The following is a 27,119-nucleotide window of genomic DNA, read 5'->3' as shown; positions in this document are numbered from 1 at the left end:
CTCCTATACATATACTGCTCCTGTTATCATATGCTCTCTTTTTTTTTTTAATTACTGCTCAAGCACTTCTGGTTAGATGCAATCTGCATTTCGTTGCACTGTACTTGTGACATATGCAATGTCAATAAATTGAATCTAATCTAATATCTTTTATTTTATTCTTAAGTGTGTGTATGTGTTTAAGTTAGTTTTCACTTTTTTCTAAAACTCTCACTATAACCCAGCACTGGCGGTTCCTGTGTGTTAAAAAAAAAAAAAAAAAACTCTTATCGGCGTTTACCCGCCTGACTACACTACCCAGGATGCACTAGGGTATGCGTCCGTTGCTGTGATTGGTCCGGTAGGTCAGAGACCGTTGAACAACAGATCAGAGAGAAAGAGCAGGCAGACGACTTTGGAGGTGTCAGATGGTTAAACTATGGCTGCTCCTGTTAGCATGTGCTGCCGTGTGTTTGACAGAAACGGTCCTCTGACGCGTGTAGGGAAACTGTTCGCGCGGCATGTGAACTGGAGCATCGCGCGGAGGTGTTCCGGGGCTACGCACGAGGAAAATGAACTTGAACTCTCAGACTCGACTGTGGCTGCTCCCAACTTCAAAACCAGAGCAACAGAGGTAACTCGGGCTCCAAAATAATAACACAAATCAGGCCTGGAGCTAAGACTTTCCTGTGCAGAATCTTTAATGAGTAAAGGTGATAAGATGGGTCAGTTTATAACCCCACTGTTCAGGGCCCAGGATAGGCTAAACTAGGGAATAAATATTAAACCAACTAGTTATCCATTATGGATTTGGGGCTATGATTGGGGGGGGGGGGGCTGTAATATATCAAAAATTTGCATATGTTCCTGAGAACCAACCCCCAAAAATCACCTCACCTGCCCTGTCACCTGTCTCAGCTGACACTGCTGCAAACTTGAGTTTGTCATTGGCAGCTAGGTTTGGAGTTTTATGTACTTTATATTATAAAATATAATTTGTGGAGGAACATGAAATCATGTGATAGATCGATAGATAGGGCATCATGATGTAACAAGTAAAAATTTAATACACACAAGAACAAAAGAATAGTTATAAACAAATAAAATAATAAAAACACTGACTTATTCAAAGCTACTAGAACTACCATAAAAAGCTTATGTAAGAGTTCAACCAAAGAAGTATTGCAAAAATGTGTTTGTGTTAGTGTGACTGAGGTTTATATTCACAGTCTCAGTATGAGCACCAGCACATGCTGATTTCTAATGTTTTGTTGAGATTTTGTTCCAGGCTTTCAGCATTCATTTTAAACTCTGATGTAAACAGGTGATAAACGTCTGACATGGTGCTCTTTCGTTAACAGTCCTCTATTTCTCAAGGTCTGTCTCACCTAAAGCATAATTTCAATCTTTTTAGGTCCTTTGGAGGCCCAAAGTTTAAAAACAGCACCTGCTCTTCCTGTGGTGAAAAACTGCAAACCCATGGAGATGTCTTATTGAGACAATGACTCTGCTTCTTTTAAATATTTTGCTTACGTCATACAGATTATCAGTGTAGACTTTTTTCACTGTGTCTGGGGATAAATACAGAGGCAGGCAGGTTTATACCATAGTTTGTTAAAAAGTAGTATCGCAGCCCAATAATGCAGCAATAAATTTGGATATTTTAACCCATACAATTAAAAGGTAGGTAAGCAAAATTACTGATTTCTGCCGTAAATATGAAGACAAATTGAAGGTAACTACAGTAACTTTTTGAATGCATACATAGGCTTTACAATGTGTATGTGTTTTATGGTTGGGAGTGGGACCCAACCCAGTTTACATTATAAACAAATACACATTTTGCAGATGGTTAACAGAGTCCAATAGTCAAACGACAGAGTGGCATTCATTGTTCACCTTTGTTTGTCTTGCAGTCACATGTACCGTCACGGACTATAATAACTATAATAGGAAAACATTTTTTACTAAAGCATGCTTTTATATAAAGATTTTTACTTTAAGAAATAAAATGAGGGATTTTGGAGTCTGTGGAATTAAATGACTGGCCTGTTCATTAACAGAGTGTCCAACCCACTGCTGAGTCACGTCTTTGTTTTTTTTTACTGATAACTTTTGGCATAACTGCCGGTGCTCATGGGTGATGGGCAAAGGTCGGGAGGCTGGGACACAGATTCAGCCTCAACTATTGCTTTGGTGTTCTTTGCCAAGATGTGTCAGGGAAAACATTCATATTTATCAGATCATTAACAGAAGAGCTGGTGTGTTTGATGCAAAATAAGAGCACTGATGCCATATCCTGTATGCCTGATCAGTGTCTTTTCCCTGTTCTTTTCATCCCCAGAAGAGGCTGAGAGATGACCATATACTCCCCTTTTCAGCGTTCCTGACCGACAGCTTTGGCCGCAGGCACAACTACCTGCGCATCTCCCTCACTGAGAAATGCAACTTCCGCTGTGAGTGAAAGTTTATTTACAGTGGTTCTTATCAAGAAGCCATTGTTACAATCCCTGCTCACGAGTGAAGCAACATTATTAAACTAGATTAAACATTTTAATGAATAAATGTTTCACAGAAGTGCTCTAAAAAAGTGTTCAAACAAAACAAAAGTGACTTCTAACAGAAGTGTAACGTCTGATTATACTAAATATATGAACTCGTGCTAATGTAGGCTAAAGGCAACCGTTTTAATGTCAGAGTACATCTTTAACCTTTCTCATTTCCAGGTCAGTACTGCATGCCGGAGGAGGGGGTGAAGCTCACACCGCGGGGCCAGCTGCTGTCCACCTCGGAGGTGCTGACCCTGGCTCGCCTCTTTGTCCAAGAGGGGGTGGACAAAATCCGCCTCACTGGAGGGGAGCCGCTCATCAGACCTGATGTGCTGGATATTATCAGTAAGAAATGAGGAGAAGATAAGAGTTCATGCAGGCTTTTTTTTTTTAAGCTAATTAAACAACTTGGAAGCTGTTTTGATTCATTTCACACTTATTTGACACTTGGAAATAGCTTGTGGCAAACATAAACTTGCTTTCTGCAGTTTACTGTATGACTAAAATGATGTAGTGACACTGTTTTCAGAGGAGTTATTTAGCATTGGCATCCAGACGATCGATGATTCATGCGCTAACCCTGCTGACTCGACTGGAGCTGAAGTGAAGAGGAGAAGCAATTTTCTGTGCGTGCCTTCAGATTAAGGGTTTGTGTGGAAGGGAAAATGATTTGTTTCGCTCCGGTTGTGTTTTTGGTCTAGTGACGTATTATTGCATCATTTGAATTTTACAGCCTGATTTTGAAATTTAAGTTTTGTAACCGCAGCCTCTGCAGCAAGAAAATCCTGTCATGAACGAATGAGGGATCGTGGTGCCATGTGATCGTGAACCACTGTGGCTTTAGGGTAGATCCATGTGAGTTAATGTTGTAGTGATTTAGAGACTATCCCCAGGATTTAGTTGCACTAGTTATCTCAATAAGTAGGGATGACTTGAAAGAATTTCTAATCTACTGAAGCCCAGAGTTTGAGCAATAAACTATTTGATGATTTAGATGAAGTTTCCAGTGTGCCAGCATTGGTAGGAAGTAGGACACAGCAGTATAGATGCTGGTGGTATTGCTGACAGAGATAGCAGATGGCGATTTTGATGAGGCACACTGAGTGTCCAGGATAAAGGTGGAGATGAGGAGGAGGCAGGTCACATGAATGAGGGTCTGAAAGGCAGACTCACTGAATAGCGCTGGGATTTAAAGCTCGAGGAAGAGAGGCTGAAAGAACAGTAGGCGGGTGAAAAAACTCCTGTGAAGGTGGTTGGGGGGGTAGTTGGGTAGGTAGCTGGATTGCTCCATAAATGAGGTTTCAGTACAATTACAGATCAAACCAGAATGTCAGAGCAGCTGAATGATGGATCAGGATGAGGGAGCTTCATCTGACTGCATTACTATTGCATTCACTATCTTGGTCTAATTCAAAGCAATTAATAGAAATTTAGATAATCCTAAAATATTCCTTTAAATGTTCACCAGGTAAATGACAAAGATTAAGAACTTTGCACCAGGCAGCAGGACTGAATATCACTGTGTTAAATACTTGATGAGCGTCTGTGTCACCATGCCTGAAACTAAATAAGCCACATTAAAATGGAGCCATGAACTCCGGTGTTTATTTCAATACAAACATATCCGTTGTGGTAGTGGGTGGGTGTGTGTGTGAGGTCATTGTGCATTAGCTGTGCCTGATGTCAGTATGACAATAGTAGCTATGCTAGTGATGGGTAGTAAAGACTTTGATGAAGGAAACTTGAAGTCCTTGTGGCATGATACACTGCACGATAACTGATAAAGATAATAGTTTATTATGTATTTACATGTGTATGAATGGTAAACTGTATCTTTCCCCAAACTTAATCAACACTTTTACTAAACACCTCCTACTGTATTAGTTTCAGTTTCAACCTAAAGGTAAAAATTGACTCAGTGCATTCAGCAGTTTTCTCTTCCTGCTACAGCTGAGCTGAGGAAGTTGGAGGGCCTGAAGACTATCGCCATGACAACCAACGGCATGAACTTGGCTCGCTTTTTGCCTAAGCTTAAAGAGGCCGGCTTGGACTTAATCAACATCAGCCTGGATTCACTGGTTCCTGCCAAATTTGAGTTTATTGTCAGGCGGAAAGGTACAGAAAAGTGTTCATCAGTGTATCAATATGAGCTGTGGCGAGACGCATGAAGGTTATCGTGTAGTAGTGCGCTCAGTTTGAGAAAGAGGCATCACAAGGACACAAGTGATTGTTGATACTGTAGCTTAGGTGTGTGTAACCACAGAAGTGTCTTGTGTCAAAGCGGGAGGACAGATGGTCAGTGAGATGTGGCTGTGGAGGCCATTTGATTAGAGTGAAATCATTGTCATGTTCAAGAAATCAGTTTTACATGATTTTAACTTTGTGGCGCATCATCCTGCTGGAAGCAGCTATCAGAAAATGGGTGCACTGTGGTCATAAAAGCATGGATAAGGTCAGCAAGAGTACTCAGGTAGGCTGTGGTGTTTAAACAATGCTCAGTTGGTGCTAAGGGGCCCGAAGTATGTCAAGAAAGTGTCCCCCCAACTATGCCACATGGCTGATTTACGTTAACAAGTAGTTGAACAAGCTTGCTTAATAAAGTAGCCAGTGAGTCTGTGTTATTTTGGTTCTGCATTTAAAGTCCTGTCCCCATCCCAAACCACTTGCTGCTGACAGTCCAATGCTGGCTTTACAGCAAACAACTTTTCAGGTGATTTCCAGATGCAGACAATGTCTCATGTCACAATTAAAATAAAGTTCTGCTAAAGTTGATTTGGTGTAAGGTGGCCATCCAGTCATTTTCTCATTTTGACTTTTGTGAGACTGAAAACTCCCATTTTGTTTATGTATGAAAGGGTTCCAGATTTTAGTCTTTTCTTTAGTCCAGTTTTTTTTTTAATAAATCTGTGCCATTTTTGTTGGGCGTCCATCCCACAAGCTTAGGGAAGGAGTCTGTAAGCTGTAAACACTGGAGGTGACAGCAGGGCAGAGCTATGGGTGGTTGGCTTGTGGAAGGCAGACACAGATGGACTAACTGAGATTAGGACATGAAGGACAGAGGGGAGAAAAAAGCAGCTCAGAAAAAGCCTCCACAACACCTGCGTTCTTGTGCTGTAATAGTAGAAGTTAGGATAGAAATCGTGTTTCTTTATTATGCTTGTTTGAGATCCTACAGAAAAGTCCTTGTGGGTTTTGTGCAAATGAAACCAGATGAGTCTGACCTTGTTTGCATTTAAAAAGCTGCGGCTGCTGCGGAGGGATTACACGTTTGCATATCAGTGGTTTGTGGCAAATTGTGGACATTAAAAGGCAGAGAACAGATGAAGCCAAGCTTCTAGTGTGGAGGCAACACTCAGAAACCACAGAGCTTAGTTTCGATTTTTGTTTGTTGTATGATTCAGTGCATTTTTACTCAAACCCTTCCCCCAATCACACGCCATTCTCAACTTTAAGTGTGGTTAGATATTACAGAATTTAAAGAAACATTATTATTATTATTATTAATTTGTATTGCTAATGTGTCAAATGGAAAACATTATCCACATTTAATTTCCCATTTGGTTTTCCCAGGTTTTCATAAAGTAATGGAGGGCATTGAAAAGGCCGTTGAACTGGGCTACAGTCCTGTCAAGGTATTTTGTTCATGTTCATTGATAAATTTTATACTTTTAGGTTCTCTTTTATGGAAGATATCCCCACTAGGATTTGATGTCTTTGTTACATTTTAAGTTTTTCAAGATTTATATATAAAGCATTAAACTAAGGCACATTTCATGCAGCAAAGCAATATCATCAAATGTCCCAAAAAGAAGTTCTTAGTTCCTCCACAGAGGCCTCTGTGTCATTATGTTGCTGTAAGTCATGACAAGATACATCCTTTTCTCACATAACTAATTAGAAATAACCATCTCAAACAGGTTAATATATGAGCAAACATCAGCGTAATAATAATTTGTCAATTTCCTGATGTTTTGTATGACAGGCACAAACCTTTATGGTTAGTTATTCCAATGAGTAACATCAATGGATGAATCTGTCATGCATATTTCATCAAAGTCTTACAAGGCTGTTATTATTGTGTTACAAAATTAAATATTGGCCCACACATCTTCAGTAAGTCATTTCCTATGGGTTGTTACATAACCAGCTTGTTAGGACAATAATGGCTCAGTAAGCAGTGGCTTATTGATGTGCACTGTCCTCTGTAGATCAACTGCGTGGTCATGCGAGGCCTCAATGAGGACGAGCTGCTGGATTTCGTGGTGCTGACAGAGAAGAAGCCTCTGGAGGTGCGCTTCATAGAATACATGCCCTTCGATGGTAAGTGCTCGCGTCACCGAGGAGTTTAAAATGCTCCTGCAAACGTTTCAAACACCCAGTGTTCAGAGCCACACTGCCTGCTCTCCTCTCTGCAGGCAACAAGTGGAACTTTAAGAAGATGGTGAGCTACCAGGAGATGCTGGACTGTGTCAGGCAGCGGTGGCCCAACCTGGAGATGCTTCAAGCTGGACACACAGACACAGCCAAGGTCAGTGTCTCTAACTACTAAATTACTCCGGAGCTGAAACACTGGCAGAGATAATTAATTCACCACGTAGATTATTCTGAAAAATAAAATCAGGTTTCTTGTTTGTACTGTGTGCATTTTTCCCAGTGAGTCCCTCTGATCAAATACAGCTACAGGTATATATTTCTGTATTGCTGCTTAAAAAAAAAAAAAAACATCAGAAGGAAAAACATCATCAGATTATCACACAAGACAACCCAATTAAACACATGAAACTAAAAGATTATGTTTAATTATTAATTTATTGAAGGAAATGATTGGATAATCAATGTAGACTGAGTTTTAAGAATACACTGGCATCTGTTGAAAGCCAAATGAAGCATTTTGACACTGGTTTTAATGTTTGAAACCATTTTTCATGCATTTCTGTTTTCTAATAGTCATTTAAAGTTCCAGGCTTCAAAGGTCAGCTGGGCTTCATCACCTCCATGTCTGACCATTTCTGTGGCTCCTGCAACCGTTTACGCATCACTGCAGACGGCAACCTCAAGGTATAGCTCTTAATGAGGTCTGTTATTGTGTTATTGCTCTGTGCACATTGTGTGTGTGCACTTATAGATTGGATGGAGCATATAGGAGGCAGGTTGTGAAGCAGAAAGCTTACTGACATGAGTCTGTGTCCCTTCTCCATTCTTTTTGAGACATTCACTAAAGGTACTTTTACAGAGGAGGCTGTATGCACTTCTCTCTGAAGCACAATGATTTCAACAGTTTGCACCAAGCAACAGAGTACAAGCACAGCTCCAGAGCTCCTTTGACTTTGACCACTGTGCGCTATGATGATTGCCTGCATGGCCAAGAGGAAGATGGCATCCCTTCCTATTGGCCACAGTCAACTGCAGGCCATTGTAGGCAGAAATGGCAAAGTAGAAGACACACTGATTACTGTGCGTTTGAATTCACTGAATTATACAACATTTGGGATCTGATGGACTGAGCACTTTATTTCCACTCACCTCCTTTTACTCCCCACATGTTTATATACCTCTGCAGCATGTCTTTAAATTGTCTTCTTACATGTGTGAAAAAGGCTTTTCACGCTTTGCTTTCCATCTCCTCTCTCAGGTGTGCTTGTTTGGTAACTCAGAGGTCTCCCTCAGAGATGTCTTACGCTCGGGTTCATCTGATGAAGAGCTGCTGCAAATTATTGGAGCCGCTGTGGGCCGGAAGAAGAAACAGCATGCAGGTAGAAATGAATACAGCGCATCATGTTATGAGTATGCACACAGATTGTTGTAATAAATGTAATCCTTTCCTTTTTCTCTCTTCAGGCATGTTCAGTATCTCTCAGATGAAGAACAGGCCCATGATCCTCATTGGTGGGTGACACAGCTGTACGTACCTTTTGTGTTTTTGTGGTTGGGACAAATGTGCATCCCTGTACTTCCTACACTCCATGAACTTCTAACGGTTCAGGGAATGTTATGGTTGTACCACAATTTTTTTTCTACATGCACTTCTCAAACACTTGCATCAGTTGAATTGAAGATCTTTGACTTGTAGGCAGCCCTACAAAGTATTTTTGTTTGTTAGCATCCTTGACCAATTAATTTTTTTTCAAACTTTTTCCAACAGGTACCACATCTCAAATATTCCTGCCAAAGCTACCAGATAGGCAGAGAGCTTTCCCTGTGACTTCCCAGCTCTCTCCAACAACAGCTCATCACATGTGCCATTCAGGCAGCAGGAGAGTCCTGAATAGAGGGGATTGTTTGTGCCTTTCAGACTCCACTAACTTATTGCAGGCAGCTAGTGTTTGCTGCTCTGGAACCTTAATGAGTGGGGGTAACCATGTTAAGACACATATCAACACAGAAAAACCCAACCACTATAAAGTAGCACCCCTTTGCTCTTCAGAGATTGGTAATGATTGCATTAGTTGTCACACTAAGACTGAAAGTTTCACAACACGCACAAATGTCACAAGCTACGTTAATGAAGTTGGTCTCAGGAACGCACAAGCCTGGGGTCCTAATGTTCTGAAGAGCCACGGATCCAGGACCCCAGGAGCACCTGCTTTTTGCACACTGCTAATAAATGCCAAAAGGAATCAGAAACGCCACCCTGTTAGATTTTGCCACAGTCAAAGTTCCAGCGAGGAAACCAGTTTCAAACAGTCTGTGAGTGACCAGACAGCAGATCTCAAAGCTCAGCTGACACATACGGATGCCCAGGGCCGTGCCACCATGGTGGATGTTGGGGGGAAACCTCCCACATGCCGAACAGCCTCAGCCTGCGCCACCGTCATCTTAGGCCCCACCGCCTTCCGCCTGCTTCAGGATAACCAGCTAGCCAAGGGCGATGCCTTGACTGTGGCGCAGTTGGCTGGAATCATGGCTTCAAAACAGACCTCCACCCTCATCCCCCTGTGTCACCCGTTGCCCTTAGACCACACCTCTGTCACCTTTAACCTCGATGAGCTGCACAACACTGTCATCATCACAACAACATGTCGCACTACAGGCAGGACAGGAGTGGAGATGGAGGCTCTGACCGCCGCTTCTGTCGCAGCGCTCACCGTCTATGACATGTGCAAGGCGGTCAGCCATGACATCATCATCACAGACATAAAACTGGTCAGTAAGATGGGTGGGAAAAAGGACTTCCATCGTTATTCCGAACAGGAAAAATGAGTTCAAAGACTGCACCGTGGTTTACCACAAACTAAACTTTATGCATCAACAAAAAACACATCCTGTTGGGCACATATCCCTCCCAGCATGAAGTATTTTATGTAACCTGTTTACTTTGATTTACTAAAGTGTTATAATTTCAGTGTCATACTTCCTGTTTTTCCCTCTAGAGGGAGCACAGGTATTACAGTTAGTCATCTCTGGAGGTCTTTGAATGAAGAATGCTACCACTATGATTGTTTTAACAGTGAAGCTTTAACGGTAATTAAGATGTGAGATTTTAGTTCTTATGCTTTTCTACCTTCCTCTATCGCACACTGAAAACTGTATACTTGTATACATTACAGTAGAGGATGGCAGTAAGATAAAATATCATCTAATCAAATGATAACACAAATAACCCATTACACAATACCCATTGTTGCTCACGATGTTTAATTATGTGTTCCTGGAGATGTGATCCTTTGGTCTGCACTATGTACCAGCTGTTGTTTTTAGAGAACTGATTATTATGTATTCACTGTGCATTCACCTCACATCATCACACGGCCCATTTTTTTTAAAGGCCGTTAATGCAAACAGGGAGTTTTTGGGGGACATGTTTTGTATTTATTTTCATGTCAGAGAAATTGAAGTATTCTACAGAGTCTCCTGTCTTAATCTTGCCTACTGCATCTAAAAGTTGAGTAATGTGTGACTTCACAGGGTGGTTTCACTCAGTTACAACGCAGCATGTTCCACTATGTTTTGTCAGGTTATTAAAGAGAACACTAAACAGGAGAATCTTGGTATTTTTTTGTCTGGCTGTAAAAGGAATGCCTTACTACTTAATAACTAATATCAGATAGCAGCTTTGGAGAGTTACTGAAATTATGAATTTCTGTACCAGGAAAAAGAGCTCTCTTAAACTGTGATAACAGACACTGTGAACCAGACCTGCTCACTGGCAGGTTTTCTCTGACTGTTTCATTTCATACAGCAGATATTAAAGTTCAGAGTGGATGAATCTGCAGAGGTTTGCATCTTTACAAACATAACTCATTTCTGCTTTATTTCTTATATTTAACAAGTGCTTTTATAGTGAATCAGTCATGACAGACAGCAATCAGTGCATAATATTGCTTTATTAATCAGCTCGTGAATCTAGTATACATTTTTGTTTATATATCTTCATAACTATGGACAGTAAGAGGACTGAAACCTTTACTGTACATTACTATTGTAATCAGCGCTCACATAAAACAGTCGAAGGTTAGAGGTGATCTAAAATTACTTTGGTGCTTTCATTTATTTGTTGTGAGTTTTGGAATCCGGACTGCAGATGAATGTGTTCAAACTTTAGAGGACACAGGCATTAAGTACAGTAAATAAATAAAAATGAAAAGTTTGAATTTGAATATCACCTGAACTGGTTACAGGAAGTAAGCTGTATCTTACCTGTTTGATTCATATTTTATCTTCAGTTGCTGTTACTGCTTGTCAGGTTACAGCTAAATAATGATATAAAATTGTTTTTTTTTTCTTTTTACTTGTTAAAACTGTCATAACTAACAACTATTAAAAAATAATTATAAATATGGCTCCTTGTTCTCTCACTTCCTTTGGTTAAGACCTTTATCTCCTCTCTTATTATACTTAAATCCCTACTTTAACTGGGGTGAAGAAATAATTGTATGTCTTCTCCAGCACACTTCACTCATACTTTAAACACACCTTTCTTTTTACGTCTTACATTTTGGCTCAAGGAAAGCAACAAGGAGAGTGCCTATGCAATAAGACTGACCTAAACAGAATATATTAAAAGGTACAATGTGTAATTTTTTTTAGGTTATTTAATAGAAAAACAGGATATTATAAATATACACAGATCCGAGTGTAATTAGGTCTTCCAACAAACTGATGCATTCTCATAAACTTAGAATTAATCCATTAAAAATACATAGAACCGGGGGCAGGTTTGTGGAGCCGGTCATGTTCCCCCACCATATTTGAATACAGTGGCCGGTGCCGGGAAGGACATCTCCCTTCCGACTAATTTACGTATGTACCTACAGACTGGCCACATATCCAAACCTTTCTAAAAGAATGGACAAAGTGATTTTTTTTTTTCAGGTTTTTCAGAAAACACACACACAGAGACAAAGACTTAAAGGCCCAGTTTCCCATACAGGGATTATGTCTAATCCTGGACTAAATATTTTTTCCTATTGTGGTCTTCATTGACTTTTTCCTTTTAGTCTAGGACCATGCTTAATCCATGAACGGGAAACCGACCGAAAGACTTTAAGGAAGGTGACCAAATGTAGTATGCCAAAGATTGGAGGGACACTTTCATACCTGCATCTTAAGATTCAAGATATGAAGCATCATACATATGGAAAGGGCCACTATCATCCTCCTCCTCCTTACCTCAAGCCTTATCTCTTGAACCGATGTCAGGGCTCTAACGCATGAAAATGTGCAGAAACATGCTTATTTATTCCAGAAATTGTCACGATTACTTATTGTCAGCAGATTAGACATGGACCCTCCCATCTCCAGAGAAAGCTGGCAACCACAAACAGCTGCTTATAAACTAAGATTATGCCAGCTAATGTTAGTCCCTGTCTTTAAAAAAAATCACACTTTCCCTCTGATAAACAGCTTGATTACATTCTCGCGTCATATGAGTTTATACATTAAGCATCAGTCAATCAATGTTAGATCCACTTCAATGAGCAGCTAACAGCGGCAAAACAGCTGCGTTTCCCAACAGAAAAGTTCAGCATATCCTCAGCAACTCACCTCATCATTGCTGTCATCAGTCAGAAGTGAGCTTCTCTGAATCACTGACCCGTTATGGACTCCATTCACAAAGTTTTACAACCAGAGTAAATGAAGATGGACACTTCTTACAGCTGTGGTAAACAGTGGACTGAGGGAGGGGGGCGCATCCGGATCCGGTCCAAACAGGAGCAGAAACACGCTGGCCGGCTGCAGCCCTTATGAAGTCTAAATTAAATGTTTTTGATCACTCTTTTTGATCTCTCTTAGCTGAATAAAACTTCTCTGTCCTAGTTAGGATTATGTGGTTGAAAAAAAAAACAGAACTCAGTTGACTGTAATCTGCGATCTACTGACATCTAGCGGTGAAAGATTTCAGAGCCCTGTATTCAGTTCAGGAGCTCAGGCTTAAGGTGAGGAGAAATAGGATGACATTTTATTAAGATGGTAGTGGTGCTGTCGCTTTCCTTCGTATTTTTGCATCTTTGGTTAATTTAACCAGAGGTTTGGTCTCAGTCCCCCCCCCCCCCCCCCCCCCACACACACACACACACACTCCAAATACTTAATCAAATACATAGTCAAACAATTTTTTTCCACCTAATGAATCGATAGAAGGCTGAGAAGTAGCCTAATCTCTTTTCAGGGGGTAAAGGACAAACACCTGAGGTGGGTTCTGATTTTTTTTTTTTTATGTCAGATTTAGTGATAAAATGTATAACAGTAACAGATTAACAAAAGAAAGAGAGAGATAGTGTCTTATTGGTCAGAAACCAAAAAGAAAAAAGAAAAAAAAAAGAAACCAAAAGCACAACTTGAAAAAAAGAGTGAAAGTGGGAGAGCTGAGGCCCAGAGAGCACAAAGAAAATTTAATTAGAGTTGTGTGGGTAATATCTAAAATAATTTGACTGTAAAACTGACAGTCCAAGAGATGAATACAGCCCTGCCGTTTCCAGTTTTAAAAGTAAAATGATTTTAATGCTCAAATTTTTAAATTAAAGGGAATGGAACAGAAGACCAACCAACAGACTGAATTCCAGCATAAATAGCAACTATAAACTGTGGTCTTTTTTATATTTTCTCAAGAAGCTACATTAAAGTACATCTACATTTCATCAGAACTATCACCACAATTATTTATTTATATCTGTCTATTGGATTTAAAAGCATGTGAGTAGTATATACTGGCACTTTTTATGATTGACAGGTAACAGGTGGGGGGGTCAAAGGTCATGCGCGTACATGAGAGTCCTCGTGCGCGTGCGTGTGATCGTGCGTGTTCGAATGATTTATGACTATCAGCTGCATGTGTGTGTGAGTGGATGTGGTGTCTGGAAAAAGGGCTATCCCATTCATACTGTTGTGAAGATGCTTAAATAAACTCTTTCTTAACAGCTGATACCTGAGCATCAAAGGCTGTAATTCTCCACAGGCAATTGTATCATCTGTTTTAACTATAAGACAATGCATAAAAAAAAAACAGACCAACACCTGTTGAAACCAGCCGAATTCGTCTTTCCCACACTCTCTCTCCCACGTTCGCTCATGATAAGAAAGACAATGATCGACAGCTGCATGTGTATCACTGCAGGAGGAGGGCAAACCCATCCACACTGTTTGGGGGGGCAATGCTTTAAATAAACTCTTTCTTAACAGGTGCTATGAGCATCAAAGGCTGTAATTCTCCACACATGCAATTGTACAATCTGTTTTTTAACTAAAAGTCGATGCAGCGCAAAAATAAATTAAAAAATACGGATATCACTACATTTCCCATCAGGCAATGTGGCGCTTTTTTTACTACGTCACAAAAAGCGACAGCGACCGGTCTTGTTTACAGCAGGGAGGGCTGATGCTTTCACGTTTCAACGAGCTCGTCAGTTTCTTAAAAAGAAAAGTTATGTGGTTATTTTTAATTTGATTTAACATTCAGGATATAATGATAATAGACAGGTCAGGACGCAGTACTTTTCCAGAGAGAACAGGTGATGGTTAAAAAAGGAGTGAGGGGAGGGTTTCCAACAAACAAACAGGGCACACACTCAGTCATTAAAAAAAAAAAAAGGGTTGTGGTTTATAAAGCATGCAAGCAAGCATAGCGAAGACCGTAACATTCACTAACACTCTGTGAAGACGATCGCCGCGCACTTTTCCTCGTTTTTCCACACAGACTCCGGCGCAAAAGTTACTCTCTCTGTCTTTTTTAAATGGATTCAGGTAAGCATATTCTTTTTTTTAAACAATAGTATGTGAACCAAAACTGTATTCTGTATATCAACTCATTTCTTTAAAAAAAAAAAAAATAATGGTGTGTTTGTGTATTACATGAATGATGGCTACATAACTAACAATTTTTTTCTGTTTTTGTTTTTCCAGACGTTAAAACTTCAACTGTTACAACTTCACAACCATCACAGATGCTGACCGTTCCTCCTCCTCCTCCTGATTCCTCATCTTCTTCACTTTCACCATCTCACCAATTACATGAAGAGCAACTGACGAAGTACGGCGTCGCGGGCGTTAAGCTCGTCACACTACGCCTTCTGTGTACGGCGGTGGAGAGGTATCATGAAGAGATATGTTACGAATGTCAAGTCAAACGCCCTATCGATAAGAACCACGGTTGTATGCAGCATGTTCCTGAGTTCTTCTACGGTCGTCATTACGACGAAGTGATGAAAAGATTCTGGTCGGATCGTCTCATTCCCGCTATCAGGCTGTTCTTATGGTCCAACAGTCTGGACGACGCACGTAAGGATTTCACACATATTGTGGTTGCCCAAGCGTCTGAATTGAAAGATACAATAAACATCATAGAAGCCATAGAGAGTGTGGGATATGAACTGAAGGAGGAGTATTTATTTGAGGACTTAGCAGTAGAACTTCTCATGGTGGAAAACTACTGGTTAGGCAAACACAGGATGTGTATGTAATACATTCTCTGTATTTTTTGGTTTATGGGTTGAAATAAAAATCAATGTTAAAAACTGTACAGGCTGCTCATTTTAACTCTGCATTTCTCACGGAAAACACAGTGCAATATATGTTTAAACACCACATACTATGCCCCAAACTATGGTTAAAGCAATAGCTGTGTATTTTCCTATCTAAGGTGGGGGAAAAAAAGAGTTTTTACAGGATTCTTGTTTTCTATTTGTTATCACATCTGCATTTTGTTAAAAACACTAACTGACTAATTTTCAGATACAAAGAGGTCGGCACTCATTAGGTGAACTCTCATTCATGTACACTAAACTATTCATTCCCAATTACCTGTGTGTGTGTGTGTGTGTGTGTGTGTGTGTGTGTGTGTGTGTGTTACTTCAGTTTTTTTTTTAAATCCACAGTTAAAACTTTCTGAATAGTCTGTTTTTATTCAATAATAATAAACCCGTCATCAGTGTGAAAGGGATCATAGCATTAGTTTCTCATCATCCATCCTTATAAATTTGACTCGATAAAAGTCAGAACATAAAGTAAAACATCACAGGTTTAGATTAGTATTACCCCCACTTCACTTTGTGATTTGTGAAGCTGGATGTGGTGTACCACGGTCGCTGATGAAATTCCATCACTATCAGTGAACTGTTTTGGGTAGGAGCTGGCATCTGACTTCACATTGCCCCCATCCTCTCGTCTCTGTCTGTATCCTCTCCTGACCTTACCCACCATATTGCTATCCTGGCTTTAAATGTGCAAATATGTTTCTGCTCTGTCGCAGAGGTTTTTGTAACCTTATACTGTGTATGTGCATATGTATACAAAGTATGAGATGATTTTTTTTTTTCCTCACTCATCCCTATATGTTTTCACTATTGTTTCTGTCTTTTTTAATGGCAGCGCCTCCAGAAGGTGGGCAGCATGGCCACAGTTCACCTATCTCCCCATGTTTGTTCTGTTTGTCTTCTTGGATGGGTGTTGTGTTAACTGTAATTTCTCCATTGTGGGATCAATAAAGTATCATCAAATAGATGTACGTCCCTAAAAAAGCCCCAAAGTCTCAGTCATGCGAGGCCTAAATTGATTTTATTCATAAAGAATCAAAAAAAACTTCACATGCACAGTTGTTTTGATCAAATGTAAGCTCGACAAGATCCCCTGACAGGATGAGTTGAATAACATCAGGAGCTATTTCCCTAAAACACTAACGAGTGTAGAAGATCATTTAATCATTAAAGATATGCATTTTTTCACACACTTTAACCACAGTGTGCATTGAATGATACCATAATCTTCTGTATCATCCCTCCTATGACCACTCCCCACTCCTATGTACGATTTAAAATCCACAACTTGATGGTTAAGCCTGTCTTTTGACCTGGATAAATAAACTTAATCTACTTTTTAAGGAACACACACACATTAAGAAAGCCCTCAAAACATGCGGTTACCCCAACTGGGCCTTCATCAAATCAGCTAAGATGCACAGGAATGAAGGCCAAACACAAACTACAGAGAATAGGAAGGACAAGAGGAACAACATTGTCATCCCATATGTGTCAGGCTTGTCAGAGAAACTGAGAAGAATTTTCTCCAAGCATGACATCTCAGTATACTTCAAACCAAGTCACACCCTAAGACAAAAACTGGTTCATCCCAAGGACAAACCCGCCAAACACAAGATCAGCGATGTAGTGTATGCTGTTCAGTGCAGTGAAGAGTGCTCGGACCTCTACATTGGTGAAACCAAACAGCCTCTTCACAAACGAATGGCACAACATAGAAGAGCCACCTCGACAGGACAAGATTCAGCAGTACATCTGCATCTGAAGGAAAAAGGGCACTCTTTTGAGGATGCCAATGTTCACATTTTGGACAGGGAAAACAGATGGTTTGAAAGAGGAGTGAAAGAAGCCATCTATGTCCACTGTGAACAACCATCATTGAACAGAGGAGGTGGATTACGTCACCAACTTTCCCCCGCTTACAGTGCTGTCCTGAGCTCCCTTCCCAGACGTCTCAACCCCCATTCACACCTTTGTTCCAGTGCCCTCAATAGGCCACAGGAAACAATGGAGCGGAGTCCTAAATTGGTTTCAACTGAAACCACTGATTAAATATGACCCACGCCCCCTTCACACCTGGGCACATGTGTTCACGCACATGATCAATAGAGGGTCACAACCACCTCCATGGGACTACGCCCACAGGGGTTTAAATACCTGGGTCTCTCCACCATTTGGTTGAGAACTGAAGAAGCCTTTCGGATGAGAGGTGAAACGTCTTCAAGAAACAAAAAGAAGTCCAGTCGCCTTTTTCAAGATCCAGAGACATTTGTTTCCACTGTTTTGCTGACGACATCCAGGTATATATGCCCATCAAACTGAACAGCAGAGATCCATGGGAACCCCTGCTGAACTGTCTAAGTGACATCAAGTCCTGGATGAGAAACAATTTCCTAAATCTTAATGAAAGCAAAACCGAGGTCATATGCTTTGGTAAATTTGACCCCTCAAGCTACTCCTCTGGCACTCCGAGTCATTTGGCTCCTCACTGTCGTGATGCTGTGAAAAATCTGGGTGTCATTTTAGATAGTAGTTTTAAAATGGAGAAAGCAAGTAAGTGCTGTTACCAAAATCAGTTTTTACCAACTCAGAGTTATTGCCAAGGTAAAACCTTATCTCCCACAGCAGGACCTGGAAAAAGTTATTCATGCTTTTATTACTTCCCGCCTGGACTACGGTAATTCTCTGTACTTTGGCATAGATCAATCATCTGTGCGCCGCCTGCAGGTAGTCCAGAATGCGGCAGCTCGTCTTTTAACCGGTTTAAAAAAGCATGAACAAATTACCCCAGTCCTGTCATCCCTTCACTGGCTCCCTGTCCGTTTTAGAATCGATTTTAAGATTTTATTGCTTACTTTTAAAGCCTTAAACGGACTGGCACCTTTGTATCTGTCTGAGCTGCTTCACTGTCACACCCTGTAAGAGCTCTGAGGTCATCGAACCAGCTGCTCTTACAGAGGCCTAAAACTAGACTAAAACAGAGAGGTGATCGAGCTTTTGCAGCAGCAGCACCAAAGCTATGGAACGATCTACCTCTCCATATCCGCACAGCTCAGACGATACACACATTTAAATCTCTATTAAAAACACATTTCTTTTCCTTGGCATTTGGCTGCAGTGCTACCTCCTTTTAGATGATTGTTTTATGGTATTTTATGGTACTTGTTTTAAACGTTTTAATTTTTAATTTTCTTATGTTATTTATTGTTCTTAATGTTTTTATTTATTTATTTTTATTTTATTATTTTATTTATTTATTTATATATTTTTATTTTTATTTAGTATAGTCCTTGGGGTTACAGATCTTGTACAGCACTTTGGTCAACGTCGTTGTTTTAAATGTGCTTTATAAATAAACTTGACTTGACTTGACTTGACTTGACTTAAATTATGGGATCTGCCTGGAATTGGCACCACCACGTTTCCAGCTGACAAGTATCTAGAGCATGTTGGGTTTGAAAAGTTTGACTTCTTCATCATCATCTCAGACACTCGCTTCAGGGAAAACGATGTTAAACTTGCTCGGGAGATTCAGAGAATGAAGAAAACGTTCTACTTTGTTCGCTCAAAGATTGACAACGATATACGTTCTGAGCAAAAAAAGAGAGAATTCAGTGCAGAGGACACTCTAACCACAATCAGAAACAGCTGCACTGAAGGTAATTTTCTTCTGCAATGTAAAATATTAATATATAACTAATTAATTAGTACCTTATTTAAATTTTATTTTAACAGCATTACACAATATTGGGAACATATTTTGTTCATTTCTGCTTCTTTTGGGCATGCCTTGTATCAATTTCACTTTTGTTTTCAATTTGAACCATATTGATTCAGTTATTTTATGTTGACAGTATATTTATTTGACATAAAGTTGCACACATTAAGCATCTTTTGTATTGTATTACACAGGGCTTCAAAATGAAGATATAGAGTCTCCCCAAGTTTTCCTGGTCTCTGCCTTTGAGCCCCACCTGTATGATTTCAGTAATTTAGGGGAGACTCTTGAAAAGCAACTTCCTGCACACAAGAGACACACTCTGCTGTTGGCCATGCCCGTCATCAACCTGGAGATCGTCAACAAGAAGAAGGAGGTTTTTCAGGGCATTATAAAATATCATGCTGCTCTGTCTGTTCTTTTGTCATCTTCTGTTGTTTTGGACAAGCTCATCACAGAGTACCAAGCTGGGTTTGGTCTTGACTGTGAGTCACTGCAGAAACTTGCAGATAGGACAGGAATGACTTTGACTGATCTAAAAGCTGTCATAAAATCTCCCCTCACTGATAACGAAAGAGTCAAAGCTCTTTTTACGGATATTTTATCATTATCAGCACGTGCAGCTTCTGGAGCTGTAGACGGTGAAGAGTTGAATTTCTTTTCAGCCTTAGGGATTTTAGGAACAACAGCACTGTCCTGCTGGTCAACCTACAATAGTATAAACCGTTTGTTGGATATGTTTGCTGATGATGCACACAGGGTTTTCACAAAGATGTTAGATCATGTGACAGCTATGCCTTGATGGGATGAGATGACTCAGAGGAAATTAAAGAAGAAGAAGAAGAAGAAGAAACAGCCTTTATTGTCCCACAGAGGGGAAATTTGGGTGTAACAGCAGCCGCAGTTATTATAAATATAAATAAAGATATAATAATTCACACTATTAAGAAAAGAATATATATAAAATCAACAAACAATATTAACCTTAATACTACTAATAATAATAATAACACTATATACAATGTGCATGATGTGCCGGACTATTTACAGTATATTATTTATTATCCTACATTGTGTAGGCTATTGTGGTTTTTGTTGGGAGCAGTGATGGTTATAAAGTCTTACAGCTGCTGGGAGGAAGGATCTGCGGTAACGCTCCTTTGTGCATTTAGGATGCAGCAGTCTGTCACTGAAGGAGCTCTCCAGCTCAGCAACAGTTTCATGCATGGGGTGGGAGACCTTGTCCATCAGTGATGTTATTTTGGTCAGAGTCCTTCTGTCTCCCACCACTTGCACTGAGTCGAGAGGACATCCTAGGACAGAGCTGGCTTTCCTGATGAGCTTGTCTATCCTCTTCCTCTCAGCTGTAGACAAGCTGCTGCTCCAACATACTGCTGCATAGAAGATGGCTGATGCCACCACAGAGTCATAGAAGGTCTTCAGGAGTGTCCCCTGCACTCCAAAAGACCTCAGCCTTCTCAGCAGGTAGAGTCTGCTCTGACCCTTCCTGTAGAGCGCATCAGTGTTGTGAGTCCAGTCCAGTTTATTGTTTAGGTGAACACCCAGGTACTTATAAGAGTCCACTATCTCAATGTCCACTCCCTGGATGTTCACCGGTGTCCGTGTGGTGGGTCTGCGCCTGCGGAAATCCACCACCAGCTCCTTGGTTTTAGCGGCGTTGATCAGGAGGTGGTTCCGCTGGCACCAGTCCACAAAGTCCTGAGTCCACTGTCTGTACTCTGAGTCATCCTCACCTGTGATGAGGCCAACTATGGCAGAGTCGTCAGAGAACTTCTGCAGATGGCAGCGTGGGGAGTTGATGGAGAAGTCTGCAGTGTAGAGGGTGAAGAGGAACGGTGCCAGCACAGTTCCCTGTGGGGCCCCCGTACTGCAGACCAGCCTGTCAGAGACACAGCCCTGTGTCCTCACAAACTTGAAGAATCGACAGGTGGGTACTCTGAAAATAAATCTCTTATTGAGCACAGGCTAAGCTTTGAATACAAATGATTTAGAGTTTGTACAAAATCAAAATTTATGAGTAATCATAAATACAGAACACTTTGGTTAACAACTGATAACAAAACAGTGACGTCATATTTTTCCATTGTTTTCAGATTACCTCATATTCATATGGTTTTATAATTTTGTGCAATTGTGTCTATTTTATGGTTGCTCCGTGTAGATTGTAATGCTAATGGAAATCATTACATGTTACATATTAAATTTGGATATACAATATGACTTATACTTGTAACCTATACTAGTAACTAAGTACTTAATAATGTTTACATTTTTACTAATAATATATAGAAATATTTATGCATGTGTTATAGTCATATGCACACTGACTAAAGAATTAAAGGACAAGTCTGTGCAGGAAGAAGGTAAATGCCAGAGAATATTTTGTGAAAGGGGATGAATACTCATTCCAAATGTTTAAAATGTCACACCACTAATGTGTTTGCAATCAGGCTTGTACATATGGTTGGGTGTTCTGATTATTGGGGGATGGTCACCATAACTGAGTATTATGGTCATATGTGTTATTAAACTGTGCGTAACATAGAAAAACTACAGAATCAGCTAGCACTTTGTATGATGACAATTGCTGAATGACAATCTAATTGTGTCTGAGTGATGAAATCAATAAAATTGTGATGGAATTTGATGTTTTGTTTTTCTGTTACACTGAGGAGAGGGAGACAGGACAAAAGACACACTGTGGACGAGAGAGATTAGTAATTACTATGCAGAGTGGGGTATAAGCACAAAGCGAGAAAACGTGAGTGAAGAATAAATACTGAGATCATTATGGGAAGTTCCCAGCAGCCTAGGCCTATTTCAAAGTAACTAAGGAAGGATTTAGGGTCACTTGATCCAGCCCTAACTATAAGCTTTATCATAAAGGAAAGTTTTAAGCCTAATCTTAAAAATAGAGCGGGTGTCTGTCTCCTGAATCCAAACTGGAAACTGGTTCCACAAAAGTGAGGCCTGAAAAGTGAAGGTTCTGCCTCCCATTCCACTTTTAAATTCCTTAGGAACCACAAGTAAGCCACCAGTCTGAGAGCCTAGAAGCAATAAATGCATGAACTAGTTTTTCAGCATCACAATTTTAGAAATATTGCGCAAATGAAATATTAGAAACAAATCTTAGAAACATGGTGTCAGACCAGATACCCTGGATGGCATTATCTTTGCTTCCACTAACACTGTGAGAAATCTTGGGAGTCATTTTTTGATCAGGATATTTCCTTCAGTGCACATATTAAACAAATATGTAGGATTTGTTTAATATGTGCATTGAAGGACATATTAAACAAATCCTACATATTTGTTTAATATGTCCTTCAATGTACACAAAAGACTGCTTTTTTGTATTTGTGCAATATTTCTAAAATTAGAAACATCCCGTCTCTCAGTGATGCTGAAAAGCTAATTCATGCATTTATTACTTCACAGGCAAAATTCCTTCACATGCAATCTCACACTTTTGGACCACCTACTGAGCAGTGTGAATATGCAGAAATCATACTCTCCTCTTATAAGCCTGTGATTCAAACACTTGCCACAACCAATGAGATTTAAGAAAAGAAAAAAAAAACAAACAAACAAACAATCTGTTTTAAGGGACAAAAGTTTATTGTAACCCTACAAAAGACACAGGGTGAGAAAAAAAATTACAAAACCAAAACAAATGAAAAAAAAAGCTTCTTGTTCTCATAGAAGTGTCAGAACTATCCCTCATACACAGACCACAGTTTAATGATTCTGATTTTTAATATAACATTTTTTGTAATGCTGTGTGTACATACAAAATATAGCAAACTAAATAAGGCAAATAAATAGAGGTACAATTTACAGGAAAAATGGAACATTCCTCATGTTTTCATCTTTTTTAATCTTATCTCACATCAAGAACCGTGTACAAAATGCTTCTTTTTTTTAAATTTCTCCAACCGTCCATCTTTCAGGTGGATGTTACTTTTTTTTTTTTTTTTTTTAATATATTTTCCAACCATAAAAATACTGACTCCTCACAATTATACAAGCTCAAAGAATGGGTGCAACTTTTCTCAGGCAGTACAGGCTGTGATGTAACAGGTGCATTTCAGTTTGCAAGCAGTTTTCTACGAAAGGAGAAACACATCACACTTTGTGCACCCGTCTTTAGGCATGCAGCTCAACGCCATGTAATGACAGAAATGTGGTGGTGACATAAACCCCCCCACCCAATCCCCCCCTTTTTTCCTTTCTTCCCCAGACTCAAAGCAGGATACAGGCGAGGCTTTAAAACTCTCCTGCTCTGTCACCTCTTAGCTTCCCCACAAATCCCATCTCTGCCATTCAACAGACTCTTAAAGTGTTCCCAGCGGCCCAGCCGGAGTCCTCAACCTCACTTGCCCCTTTTCCTCTCTTTCCTCTACATGCCAGGTTTAATTAATTTTTTTTTTTTAATTGTTATTTTGCACCACACTTTCGTTGCACCCTTCTAATTTCTAGAGGGATCTCAGCCCTCGCTGCAAATGAAAATGTCCCATCTTCAAAGTGCATTGAAACACGCTACTTATTTCCATCTTTACACTCCAAAAATCAGCCAGTCAATGGCCAAGATCTAACCATGTAACACAAATAGGTTTTAATACTGACAATACCCCTCAGGAAATAGTCTGCACTACAGCACGGGTTAAAGCTCTGAATGAAGGGTTTAAAGAATCTGCTTAAGTCTAACTCAAAAAGGGCCATAGGTTAGAAAACAGAAGAACTCAAATATACACAAGATGCTGGTTTAAAGAGAGGGAATCATATAATTCCCTCCTTTTTTAAATTTAAAAAGCGTCTGAATGTTTTAAATGATTTTGGTTAACTGGTTAATCTCTACAGACTGAGACACAATTTCTGTCACATCATGTTTTTAACCTCACGGCAGCTTCTCTCTGCTTCAGAGGGGGGAGAAAAAAAAATGAAGGAACAAAATCTGATGGCACAAAGTGTAACTGTGGAAGAACTCTGGATAAAAGGAAGTGAATAAGTTTACCTGTGCACAGGTAACATGTAATACCACACCCCTCTGAGGAAACATTTAGCTGCACCTGCTGGAGCTATTTGGAAAGTACTGAAGAGAGCTGTTTTTGACTGGTTATGAAGTGCACGATATTGGGCCACAAGATGGCACCATTACACTACCAAATACTGTAAGCTTGCTTTGCAAGCCACAAATACATACATGTGAAAACAGGATGAGAGGCACTTAAAGGTGAGCGTTTACACATGGAGGAACAGAAAACTGCAGACAGAAGGGCAATCTGGGGAAGCCACTGTTAGAAATACAAATGCGGTGGGTCGACCTCTCTTATTCTGGATCAGTGGGATTCCTGACATGAAAATGTAAGCTCGATACTCACTTTCCACCTCATGATTAGAGCCCCCTCTGTGGGAACACTTACAAGATGACAGCTAAAGTGTGCCCAAGTGGAAACCTCTGGGACCTCTCTAAAACAAAGCCAACAGAGTGCCTAAAAACTGCAATTCCTTTAATAGCCACTGGAGGCTGGCTCCAAAAGTGAGTCAACCTCCATTGACTCCCATGTTAAAATCCAGCTTAAAGCAAAAATAAACATGTTTACAGTTTTGGTCTCTTTAGCCATTTTCTCACTTCATAAGTTTTTTGTTTTTTTTTGTGCAACTTACCCATTTAAACTTTATTCAAACTTAAAGTTATCATTACTATTAGGGGCGTGGCCTCTACTGATAAGTCTGGTAGGCTTCACTTCAGTAAACTGGAGACACTGATTGGTGTGCACTAACAGACCATCTGTGCCCCAGTTTTGGTAGTGAAATTCTAGTACTTTATTTGTATGTTACTTAGCAAGCTGCATCCATAAAAGCAACACAGATACCTGATAATTAAAGCTAATGTTAGCTGATAAATTAGCACTCCGCCCTTTCATTCAAATATGGTCACTTCTGGTCCAAAAAAAAAAAAAAAAAAACCCAAACAAAACAAAACAAAAAAATTAAAAAAAAAAAAAAGATGGCTTTATAATGGGACTTCAAAAACCGAGCGACATCACTGTGGCTACATCCATCTTTTAATACAGTCTATGTGTACTGCCATCTTTAAAAATAAACAGATGCTAATACTGATTACACTGCAGCCTCATGCCTACCACCCTGAATACTTCAAAAACCTTTAAGAAAAAGGAGGCTGGCTTCACTTTGTGGGTTTGATTTGATTGACTTGAATGAGAGGCTGCAGAAAAAGATGAAAGTACGGATTCTTTTCTATGACATGCTCTGGTATGTTCTTCCCGTGAGTGTCCCACCTACCCTCTTTTAAGTGCTTTGTTGTACCCTGACATTACAATAAGAGACTCATCACATGGTGCGGTGTAACTTTACAGTGGAATAACTGGGGAAAAAAACAAAAAGCAGAGAGATGCTGAATGATGAGCAGATTACAGTTAGAAATTAACCTTACTGCAGAGCGAGAGTGTTGTTGTGAAGTAACTGCAGCTTATGCCTTTAAATGAATTTTATGGCATTCCTTCATACAGATAATCTGATAACAGAGAGGATGCTGTCATTGGCTTGTGGACTTCTGAGTGTAAGGTCTGTCAGAAAAGCTGCAGTGCAAACAAGACATACAAGTGTGAAAAAGATGAGCGATTATCTCTTTTTTTTTTCTTTTGTTTTTTACATAAAGCGCAAAATGTATAGAAATTCACTTCAACAGCAACTTGCAACACCAACAAATAATGCATTGCGTGTACAAAATCCCAAAACATAAAAAAAGACCTCTTTGCAATTAGCTTGTCTGCATCTAAATATAAATATATATCAACGCCTAATTGCAGTATGTTTTGTATTAATACATTTACATTAGTTTTCTCTTTCCTTTGGCACTGCTAATGCCAGAACGATGTTGGAACCATGTCAGAGTGAAGGTGGGGCCTGACCCATGTGGCACAGTCATCTTTTAATCAGGTGGATCAGGCTGAGAAGTTTCCTTGAGAAGAGCTGAGCACATTGGGATGGGCACGTCTTTCCTGAAGAACGTTGGGATGAACCTGTATCCCTCCTCACTCTTTCAGAAGCCTAAAAATCATTCTGGGATGTGCTGACTCCTTGACTTTCTTTTCTGGGGAACACCTGACCGCTGAGGTTTAGTTCCCTCTAACTTCCTTTTTCTAAATCCGCCTGGAGATGCTTCATAGTCCTTTTTCTAAACCTTTCTCTTGGCCTCGTGACTATGTACAGCATGACTGTCTGAGCCCAGTGTCCTGTGTGCTTTAAAACCCAAAAGTTACATGACAGGGCTTTTCCAGCACCGAAGAACTTGCAGAGGACGTGTGAACGGGGAGAAAAGTGAAAAACAGTGGGGTGATAGACCGTGAGAGCCTTGAGCACAGTGTTAAAGGATATGGTCAAATGGCATGGGATAATGTGTCACAGTGGTCTGTCCACCTGCCCATCCTGATAACATCAGAGTGGAAATAGCTTTATAAGACCAATCAGAGGAGAGTGCTGCATCCTTCAACACGGCTTGGCTGTTCTTACATGTCCAGTCCAGCCATTATTTACATCCTCTCCAATGTCAGCGGTCACTGTCCCACGACCTGGACTAAAGGTGTTAAGAGCACAACGCCATGGCAGAATTGGGTGTTTTTCCTTCCTTTTTTCCCGACCTAGTAGTTGACCTTAGTAACGGTTCTTTCCCGGCCGCCACCCTCCGCCAGCTGATTGACAGAGCGCTTGCGGTTTCGCTTGAACTTGTTCAGGTCCTTGTCGAAGACTTCGCCGGAGCGCAATGCCGAGACCAGATCATCAAACTCCCCGCCAACTTCTTCCGTGGCTCCACTCTTTTTGGCCCGCCGTTCCCGCTCTCTCTGCTCCTTAAGCTGAAGG

At 40.2% G+C, this 27,119-nt stretch overlaps 3 protein-coding genes across 7 annotated transcripts in view; 2 read left to right on the top strand and 1 right to left on the bottom strand.

The window, feature by feature from the left end:
• The first annotated feature begins 348 nt into the window (after positions 1–348).
• Positions 349–11,303, top strand: mocs1 (molybdenum cofactor synthesis 1). 2 transcript variants are annotated; one of them, XM_030759099.1, is made up of 11 exons: positions 349–613; positions 2,324–2,435; positions 2,706–2,873; positions 4,479–4,643; positions 6,099–6,160; positions 6,737–6,848; positions 6,944–7,056; positions 7,476–7,586; positions 8,161–8,281; positions 8,367–8,414; positions 8,671–11,303. In XM_030759099.1, the coding sequence occupies exons 1-11, from the start codon at positions 419–421 to the stop codon at positions 9,726–9,728; spliced, it is 2,265 nt and encodes a 754-aa protein (XP_030614959.1). In that variant the 5' UTR covers positions 349–418; the 3' UTR covers positions 9,729–11,303. The 2 variants fall into 2 exon arrangements, with proteins under 2 accessions (XP_030614959.1, XP_030614960.1); XM_030759100.1 differs by having other exon boundaries at positions 8,367–8,429; positions 8,671–8,809.
• A 7,581-nt stretch (positions 11,304–18,884) lies between these two features.
• Positions 18,885–21,796, top strand: LOC115773015 (interferon-inducible GTPase 5-like; the record flags this gene model as incomplete). Its single annotated transcript, XM_030719508.1, has 3 exons — positions 18,885–19,155; positions 19,409–20,042; positions 21,144–21,796. Coding segments are annotated over 2 exons (879 nt in total), but the record flags the coding sequence as incomplete, so codon positions are not given.
• Positions 21,797–22,840: 1,044 nt separating this feature from the next.
• The window catches only part of daam2 (dishevelled associated activator of morphogenesis 2), a 112,031-nt gene continuing 107,752 nt past the window's right edge, over positions 22,841–27,119 (bottom strand). For 3 of the 4 annotated variants that reach the window (XM_030718524.1, XM_030718525.1, XM_030718527.1), the window contains one exon: positions 26,900–27,112. In XM_030718524.1, the coding sequence (XP_030574384.1) occupies positions 26,900–27,112 (213 nt within the window). Of the gene's footprint in view, positions 27,113–27,119 lie in introns of all 4 variants that reach the window. The other variant, XM_030718526.1, reaches the window with a different exon arrangement.

This window comes from Archocentrus centrarchus, chromosome 22 (genome assembly GCF_007364275.1).
Source record: "Archocentrus centrarchus isolate MPI-CPG fArcCen1 chromosome 22, fArcCen1, whole genome shotgun sequence".
NCBI classification, from domain to species: Eukaryota; Metazoa; Chordata; class Actinopteri; order Cichliformes; family Cichlidae; genus Archocentrus; species Archocentrus centrarchus.
This window is presented reverse-complemented; position numbering and strand designations above follow the sequence as displayed.

Coding starts and splice junctions, on each gene's coding strand:
- mocs1 (XM_030759099.1), top strand. CDS start 419: ATGGCTGCTCCTGTTAGCATGTGCTGCCGTGTGTTTGACAGAAACGGT. Junction 6,161..6,736: donor TGGGCTACAGTCCTGTCAAG/GTATTTTGTTCA, acceptor TGTCCTCTGTAG/ATCAACTGCGTGGTCATGCG. Junction 7,057..7,475: donor GACACACAGACACAGCCAAG/GTCAGTGTCTCT, acceptor GTTTTCTAATAG/TCATTTAAAGTTCCAGGCTT.